At 54.1% G+C, this 9,565-nt stretch overlaps 1 protein-coding gene across 1 annotated transcript; it reads right to left on the bottom strand.

Annotated features, from left to right (window-relative positions):
• Positions 1-3,572: 3,572 nt before the first annotated feature.
• Positions 3,573-5,561, bottom strand: LOC308609715 (testis-specific Y-encoded protein 10-like; the record flags this gene model as incomplete). Its single annotated transcript, XM_081223427.1, has 5 exons — positions 3,573-3,692; positions 3,822-3,967; positions 4,065-4,176; positions 4,295-4,393; positions 4,926-5,561. 5 exons carry the CDS (start codon positions 5,559-5,561, stop codon positions 3,573-3,575), a joined length of 1,113 nt encoding a protein of 370 aa, XP_081079553.1.
• Between the last annotated feature and the right edge of the window lie 4,004 nt (positions 5,562-9,565).

Here is a 9,565-nt window from a genome sequence, read left to right as displayed (position 1 = left end):
ATTCCCTCAGTGTCCTCATCACCCTCTGGGGGCCGTAATTAATATTCTCACCTCCACCAAGCTATTCTTGTCCGTCGGTGATTTGCCGTAAGTGCATGCCTATTCCTCTGTTTCCAAATGTGTGTCACTGCTAACTCTACCTGCAATAAAGCATTTCTTGTTGCTCACAAAGATAACGGAACTCACAAAAAAGTCCCAATTCAAGGTGGTGGAAGCATTTGGTGCAGGAATGGAGGAAAGGGTGGAACGCAGGCACAGACCAACTCAAGAGACACAAACTTTAACAAATAAGTAAGTGAGTAACAGCAACCCAGGGCATGTGTATCGAAACAGGGACATGAAAAGACTGAGACAGCTACAGCAATAGAGTTGTGCATATGGGCACAGGCACGGGTGGACGATCAGAGAGACGAAGGCATGGGCAAAGCCAGAGGAAGGAACACCAACTCACGCTCAGAGTGAGAGATCATGGGCAAACACAACACAGACACACAATCTTCATTTTAAACAGAGGAAAACATGAACATGTCCAGAGACCAGGAAACACAAGTGTAGCTCAGATTGAGCCAGAATGCTCATAGATTGATCAGTAATCTGCTGGGCCTCACATGACCTGAAATTCAATGGAAGAAAACCTTAGGCAACATGTGCAACTGTGCATTCAATCTACTCGCACCTAGATATTAGGTCCCACGTGAAAAAGCCCTTAAGAGACCGGGTCACACCTACGTCTAAGCTCTGGTAGCCCAGGAGGAAACTCAGTAAGCTATAGCCTCTGGGGCACACATCAGGCCAAGCCTCCAGAGAATGACAATCAAGTCAACCGTCCACAGTTCACAGTTCCGCTACCTGATCCATGAACGTCTGCCCCGCTTCACTCCAGGACAGGTCAGACCTAAGCATGGCCTTGGTCCCTAAGCACTGGCAGGAGATATTAGGAGTTGGGGGACCCTGTCCCAACCTTTACTTTGGTGTTCAAGACCTTTGCAAGACCTCACCAAATGTTCTGAATGTGGATAAATATCCTGGAGTCCTTAGAACAAGCCCCGTCTGAGGTCCCCTAAGACCACGCGCCAATATGCTGTCCCACTCCCTCTGCAGGGTTGTTAGAGCATAGTTTATTTTTACCAGCACCAGGAAAGACAGGGACCAGCATGTGGGAGCCCCAAGGGCTCCTTGAGGTTTATAGTTCAAGAAGCTGAGAAGACCTGTTTCCACAGTGTCTGTGGGGTGGTTGTGGGGACATCAGCGGGCAAAGGCCAAGCCTTGCCTTCTAGACCCTCGGATGTCTCCACTGTAGAAGGGGCATGGCTGGGGTGTAGATGCTCAAACACAAAACCTGACACTGAGCGGGCAATCTAACTCAGTGCACTTTGAAGGGGACATCCGTGACTCCATGAACTTTGATTGTCAAACCCTCGTCCTGGAAAGAGCTGGGGCTTTTGGGAGAAGGCTCTTCTACCAAACGTCATCGAGTGAGAGCTCACCATGTGGGACGGAAATGGTACTGTCAATACGCCACCCTCAGGGACGCCTGTGTTGGAGCCGCTGTATCTGGGAAGAGAGAAGAACGCTGGGGGGACAAACATTGAACATTCCCTGCTCCGTTTGTGGCAGAGTCTGTCCTTTGCCTGGTCCAGAGACAGACGTGCTTCTGGGAAGCAGCCAGCCCCTTGGCAAGGAGCACCCGAAGCGCTCACCACTTCCTGGGTGAGCTCGGTATGCTGTAGGTCTTCCCATTGGCCTCAGGGGCACAGAGTGCTGGCAAGGCCCCAGAAGAAGGGCCGTGCCTTTGTGGTTGAAACACAGTGTGCCCAGCCATTCAGCGAGGATGGGACACCTCTACCGGACTGTTCATGAGAAAAATGTTTACTTTCTGGGGACTTGGCCTGAAGCGGGCCTTGGGCAAAGGGCTTAAGCCTGTCTGAAGATAGGGATATTAACCACTGTGCCGTCACGGGACAGAGAGCTCACAGCTGGGTGGCCTGGCACTTGCCCGTTTAACATCCCCAACTCCCCACTCCCCTCACCTCTCCCCTCTCCCCGTGTGCCCTCTGTACCCAAACTGAGTCCCACCCCCCCCCGAAAAAAGAACGGAGTTCACGTGAGCTCACTCAGATGTGAGGGAATCTGTTTTTGTTTGCTTACCCATTTCCCAGCAAACTTACCTTTTCCCCTGGTCACCTTTGCCAGAGCAAACTAACATCCTCACTGCCTTCCCACCCGTGTCTCCCTCACCTCCCCACATGCCCTCCATACACCTTATACCCCCATGTCCTAAGATGTTGTCTGGAACCCTAGCCCTGAGAGGCTAATTGTCTCAGCAAAAGACCCTGTGCTCACATGCACTAGAAGGGCATCGGGTCCAACAGTGAATTAAATGTTAAGGCTTCCCCCCGTTGTATCCCATTAAAGTGTCTGATGGCATGCAACAGGGAGGATACATGGAGGACCACTATCCCACAAAATTAACTTCCAGCATTTCAATCTCAGGCCCTTGCTCACCAGGCCCTTTCCTTGAACTTCCGCATTTCCCTTGGAAAAATAACAGGCCCCAGTTAACCAGTCCTTCTCTTATTTCTCCTTCTTCCCCAACCCCCATCCCACAGGAAGAACTGCATCCTCTGATGCAGTCCCAAAGTATGATTTCCCCCCACCTCTACAACTCTCGATGGACTGCTAATTCCCAGGCAGCAAACTGAGAAGCCTGCCTGGGGCAGATGTATCTACCCTGAGGCCCTGCACAAACGCCACACAACCATATCCAACTGATGCTGTTTATTTATCTTCCGGTTTTATTCCAGGTTTACTGGCGTCTCCCTCCCTGTACATTTCACCACCAGACCCCTCTTCATTTCTTCGTGTGCATGACAACCATGTTGACCGTTCGCCTTCATGCGAAGCAGCTTCTTAGGTCGAGGGTGATGCTCCATCACACGCATCTCAAAATCGGGAGTTCCTTTGAAAACACACACAGGCACACGCATAATAACCCATCCTCTCTGAACGATGCTAAAGACCGCTTTAACTTTTTAGGGCCCTGCCCAGGAGACAGAGTGACATCCCCTGTGATCTCTTACATTTCCCCCAACCACATATTAGAAACTATTCTTCATAATCTACACAAAATGGCCACTGTTCTCACAATAGCCATGGGAGGTGAAGGAGATGCATAAAAAAATTAAAAGATGACGGTGATGATCAAAACAGAAAAAAAAAAATGATGGGACAGCGGGGTAAGGCTTTGCACAAAGGGGACTCACAGACCTTTGTGGAAAGGGGGTGTGGGGGGGAATCTGAGGCAAGCCCAAATTTAAGGGGGCGGCACAGGAGGCCTGAGGGTGGGGTTGATGGCCATGGAGTGACAGTTCAGAGACGTGTACCTCTGAATCTCAGTGACTCTGACTCTCATGCTGCTTCACTCACCTAAAGCTTCCCTAGTCAGAACCAGTTCTGCACTGCAGTTTTCCAGACGTGCTGTCGCACCCCGATGCCCTCACGCCCTGGTGTCACTGTATGTCTCTGAGCCTCAACTTCTCCATGAGTGAAATAAATGACCCAGCTTACTCGTTTCAGCGCCCAGCCCCTGGGCTCCTCACCCACCTGTCCTCCTCTCTGTCACCTGTCCCGGTGGGGCCTTCCTCCCTCGGGTAGTAGCGCAGGGGATTGGGCCACAGGTCCTCGCCGATGATCTGGTCGGGGAAAGGGGCCCGGTCGGGACAGGCCAGGCCAGGCCAGGCCAGGCCAGGCCAGGCCCACACCCCTCCCCCCGAGCAGCCGAACAACGTCGCCATTGCTGAGGAGGCCCAGAGGCACCCCACCTCAGCAATCCTGCTAGATCCTGCACAGCTGTGGTCAGAGAACCAGCTGAAGAAGTTAAGGCCGCTGTTGTGGTGCCTGCGGCTATACGCCTCCCTTTCAAAACCATGGTGCCACTGAATTGGAGTGGAATGAGATGCCCTATATCCTGTGGGACAAGGAGCGTGGGAGAAGGGACTAAATCACGTTTCAACTTCACCTCACCCCATCTGCCCTCCCCCACAATCCAGGGAGCTGTCTCTTACCAGTGACGTGAATGAGATACTCCTTAACCACCACCTCATTCTGGAAATAGGGGTTGTTCCGGAAAAACAACGTGATCTTGCGGCAATCACTGGGATATCTGAGTTCCTCCACCTGCCGGGACAAAGTGGAGGAGGAAGGTGAAATCTCTCTCCGGCAGACCTGCTCCTTCCTGCTTTCCGGGATAAATCATTTCCCCTCTCCTCCCCAGCCTCAGCCTCCCCAGCCTGACCGTCAAGTTGGTCATGTAGCTAAGTATGTCTTTATCTTGGGCACTCATCATGGCTGACATCCGGCGGTCGTTCACAAACTGCTTTACGTCAAGGAGCCTCTAGACGCCGGAGGTGAAAGGGCTGGGAGCACAGAGCGAGCCTGCAGAGTAGCCTGGGAGTGTCTGACCTCAAGTCCCCACTAGCATCTATTCCTATTCCTTCAGTACAGACTGCATGAAGGCACAATGAGCCCCTCGGGGTGTGCATATCTGTGCACTAAAACAGGGAGCCTCCGATTCTGAGAGGGAAGCCCTGATCTCCATCTGGACAGAACAAGCTTAGATCCGCACAGCAAACACTCCTGGCTCTAACTAGGATGAGCATTCAGAACTCCCCACTCTCACCCCCGTTTTCCCTGATGGTTATTCCAAGAAGAACCTGTGCACAAGACAACTCTTTTGTCTCCAGAGGCCCTGGTACTAATGACAATACCTTTTTGGACCTCTGCAACTAAAGCCCTAGTCTTGTTTCCTGCTATGCAGAAAATCAACACGCCTCCACCATTTCAGGATCACATTTCCATGAGTGTGCCCACAATGCACAATCCAATGGATACATTTTGGTGCCCAAACGGCCCGCTATGTTAGGTACCTCTTGCACTACCCCGGCCACAACACGGTCTCTCAAATACAAAATTAAGGATACAACTTTGAACCAGAAGCCAGGGATGCTCTGGATGATGGTGCTTCTGTGTTCTAGATAGTGCTTCCGCCTCCGAAGTGCTGTGAGTCTGAGACGAAAGTAGCCTCGGAAGCATTGCCTATTCACAGGCTCCAGCTGTAACTGCACGGCCTCCAGGGCCTCCAGCGCCTCCAGCGGGGACCCGGTGATCGTGGGTCCACGCCCTGGCTCTTCCTGCCCCTGCTCCTGGGGCTTCTCCTCCGGCTCTTCCGCCACCACCTGCTTCTGCTCTTCCTGCTCTTCCTGCTGCTGCTCCTCCGCCACCTCCTCCACCTCTTCCATCATGTCCTCCACAGGCTGCCAAAACACCTCCACGATCCCCGCCACCTGTCCCTCCAACAGGGCCGCGCCTTGCTGCACCACCTCCCCGCTAAAGATGGCGGCCTCCTCGCCCCACCCATCAGCTAGTGCCAGCACCCTACCCACCTCCCGCACCACACCTGGGGACCCGCGGGCCCCTGCTTCCTGAGGACCCCCTCCCACACCTAGGAGGACCCCGGGTCCCCGGGCAGTGCCACCTTCCCCGGGCCCCGCCTCGCTGCCCATGTGGACCTGGCTCTGAGCTGGGGCAGAAGAAAAGGTGCGGCAGCTGGAAGCTCAGCACGTGGGCCGCACACAACGCAAGCCCAGCAACTAGAGTCACGCTTCGCTGCGGACTGAACCGTTCCCTGGAGCCTCTGCGGTGAAGAGGCCTGAAACGCATACGCAGGAAATTTGGACACCAGGCATGCGTGACCGGGTGGCAGGAAGGAGCTCGAAGCCACGCCCAGGCCGCTCGACCCCATCACGACCAATCAGGGCGAGGACAGTGGGCGTCACCCTCGGCTGCCTCGCCCCTCGCCCTGTGGAAAGAGGCCATCTTCCGGGATTGCCGGCCCCGACGAAACACCGCTTCTCCCCGCCCTGACCTAGCAGCCCAGGTTCCACAGGGAGCTCGCCTCCAGGTAGGCCTCCGGCCTTCCGTCTGGCATGCCCGGGTGCCCTGTGATACCTATGTGGCCTGTGCCAGTTGGAGCCAGGAGTTCCGGCTCTGAAATCAGAAAATCAGAATCCGGTTTCCCTCGGGTGTGGGAGGGGGTCCTCAGGAAGCAGGGGCCCGCGGGTCCCCAGGTGTGGTGCGGGAGGTGGGTAGGGTGCTGGCACTAGCTGATGGGTGGGGCGAGGAGGCCGCCATCTTTAGCGGGGAGGTGGTGCAGCAAGGCGCGGCCCTGTTGGAGGGACAGGTGGCGGGGATCGTGGAGGTGTTTTGGCAGCCTGTGGAGGACATGATGGAAGAGGTGGAGGAGGTGGCGGAGGAGCAGCAGCAGGAAGAGCAGGAAGAGCAGAAGCAGGTGGTGGCGGAAGAGCCGGAGGAGAAGCCCCAGGAGCAGGGGCAGGAAGAGCCAGGGCGTGGACCCACGATCACCGGGTCCCCGCTGGAGGCGCTGGAGGCCCTGGAGGCCGTGCAGTTACAGCTGGAGCCTGTGAATAGGCAATGCTTCCGAGGCTACTTTCGTCTCAGACTCACAGCACTTCGGAGGCGGAAGCACTATCTAGAACACAGAAGCACCATCATCCAGAGCATCCCTGGCTTCTGGTTCAAAGTTGTATCCTTAATTTTGTATTTGAGAGACCGTGTTGTGGCCGGGGTAGTGCAAGAGGTACCTAACATAGCGGGCCGTTTGGGCACCAAAATGTATCCATTGGATTGTGCATTGTGGGCACACTCATGGAAATGTGATCCTGAAATGGTGGAGGCGTGTTGATTTTCTGCATAGCAGGAAACAAGACTAGGGCTTTAGTTGCAGAGGTCCAAAAAGGTATTGTCATTAGTACCAGGGCCTCTGGAGACAAAAGAGTTGTCTTGTGCACAGGTTCTTCTTGGAATAACCATCAGGGAAAACGGGGGTGAGAGTGGGGAGTTCTGAATGCTCATCCTAGTTAGAGCCAGGAGTGTTTGCTGTGCGGATCTAAGCTTGTTCTGTCCAGATGGAGATCAGGGCTTCCCTCTCAGAATCGGAGGCTCCCTGTTTTAGTGCACAGATATGCACACCCCGAGGGGCTCATTGTGCCTTCATGCAGTCTGTACTGAAGGAATAGGAATAGATGCTAGTGGGGACTTGAGGTCAGACACTCCCAGGCTACTCTGCAGGCTCGCTCTGTGCTCCCAGCCCTTTCACCTCCGGCGTCTAGAGGCTCCTTGACGTAAAGCAGTTTGTGAACGACCGCCGGATGTCAGCCATGATGAGTGCCCAAGATAAAGACATACTTAGCTACATGACCAACTTGACGGTCAGGCTGGGGAGGCTGAGGCTGGGGAGGAGAGGGGAAATGATTTATCCCGGAAAGCAGGAAGGAGCAGGTCTGCCGGAGAGAGATTTCACCTTCCTCCTCCACTTTGTCCCGGCAGGTGGAGGAACTCAGATATCCCAGTGATTGCCGCAAGATCACGTTGTTTTTCCGGAACAACCCCTATTTCCAGAATGAGGTGGTGGTTAAGGAGTATCTCATTCACGTCACTGGTAAGAGACAGCTCCCTGGATTGTGGGGGAGGGCAGATGGGGTGAGGTGAAGTTGAAACGTGATTTAGTCCCTTCTCCCACGCTCCTTGTCCCACAGGATATAGGGCATCTCATTCCACTCCAATTCAGTGGCACCATGGTTTTGAAAGGGAGGCGTATAGCCGCAGGCACCACAACAGCGGCCTTAACTTCTTCAGCTGGTTCTCTGACCACAGCTGTGCAGGATCTAGCAGGATTGCTGAGGTGGGGTGCCTCTGGGCCTCCTCAGCAATGGCGACGTTGTTCGGCTGCTCGGGGGGAGGGGTGTGGGCCTGGCCTGGCCTGGCCTGGCCTGGCCTGGCCTGTCCCGACCGGGCCCCTTTCCCCGACCAGATCATCGGCGAGGACCTGTGGCCCAATCCCCTGCGCTACTACCCGAGGGAGGAAGGCCCCACCGGGACAGGTGACAGAGAGGAGGACAGGTGGGTGAGGAGCCCAGGGGCTGGGCGCTGAAACGAGTAAGCTGGGTCATTTATTTCACTCATGGAGAAGTTGAGGCTCAGAGACATACAGTGACACCAGGGCGTGAGGGCATCGGGGTGCGACAGCACGTCTGGAAAACTGCAGTGCAGAACTGGTTCTGACTAGGGAAGCTTTAGGTGAGTGAAGCAGCATGAGAGTCAGAGTCACTGAGATTCAGAGGTACACGTCTCTGAACTGTCACTCCATGGCCATCAACCCCACCCTCAGGCCTCCTGTGCCGCCCCCTTAAATTTGGGCTTGCCTCAGATTCCCCCCCACACCCCCTTTCCACAAAGGTCTGTGAGTCCCCTTTGTGCAAAGCCTTACCCCGCTGTCCCATCATTTTTTTTTTTCTGTTTTGATCATCACCGTCATCTTTTAATTTTTTTATGCATCTCCTTCACCTCCCATGGCTATTGTGAGAACAGTGGCCATTTTGTGTAGATTATGAAGAATAGTTTCTAATATGTGGTTGGGGGAAATGTAAGAGATCACAGGGGATGTCACTCTGTCTCCTGGGCAGGGCCCTAAAAAGTTAAAGCGGTCTTTAGCATCGTTCAGAGAGGATGGGTTATTATGCGTGTGCCTGTGTGTGTTTTCAAAGGAACTCCCGATTTTGAGATGCGTGTGATGGAGCATCACCCTCGACCTAAGAAGCTGCTTCGCATGAAGGCGAACGGTCAACATGGTTGTCATGCACACGAAGAAATGAAGAGGGGTCTGGTGGTGAAATGTACAGGGAGGGAGACGCCAGTAAACCTGGAATAAAACCGGAAGATAAATAAACAGCATCAGTTGGATATGGTTGTGTGGCGTTTGTGCAGGGCCTCAGGGTAGATACATCTGCCCCAGGCAGGCTTCTCAGTTTGCTGCCTGGGAATTAGCAGTCCATCGAGAGTTGTAGAGGTGGGGGGAAATCATACTTTGGGACTGCATCAGAGGATGCAGTTCTTCCTGTGGGATGGGGGTTGGGGAAGAAGGAGAAATAAGAGAAGGACTGGTTAACTGGGGCCTGTTATTTTTCCAAGGGAAATGCGGAAGTTCAAGGAAAGGGCCTGGTGAGCAAGGGCCTGAGATTGAAATGCTGGAAGTTAATTTTGTGGGATAGTGGTCCTCCATGTATCCTCCCTGTTGCATGCCATCAGACACTTTAATGGGATACAACGGGGGGAAGCCTTAACATTTAATTCACTGTTGGACCCGATGCCCTTCTAGTGCATGTGAGCACAGGGTCTTTTGCTGAGACAATTAGCCTCTCAGGGCTAGGGTTCCAGACAACATCTTAGGACATGGGGGTATAAGGTGTATGGAGGGCATGTGGGGAGGTGAGGGAGACACGGGTGGGAAGGCAGTGAGGATGTTAGTTTGCTCTGGCAAAGGTGACCAGGGGAAAAGGTAAGTTTGCTGGGAAATGGGTAAGCAAACAAAAACAGATTCCCTCACATCTGAGTGAGCTCACGTGAACTCCGTTCTTTTTTCGGGGGGGGGTGGGACTCAGTTTGGGTACAGAGGGCACACGGGGAGAGGGGAGAGGTGAGGGGAGTGGGG

This window comes from Mesoplodon bidens, assembly GCF_964165515.1.
Source record: "Mesoplodon bidens genome assembly, chromosome: Y".
NCBI lineage: Eukaryota > Metazoa > Chordata > Mammalia > Artiodactyla > Ziphiidae > Mesoplodon > Mesoplodon bidens.
Note: the sequence above shows the minus strand (reverse complement) of the source record. Positions and strands in the feature narration are given on the sequence as shown.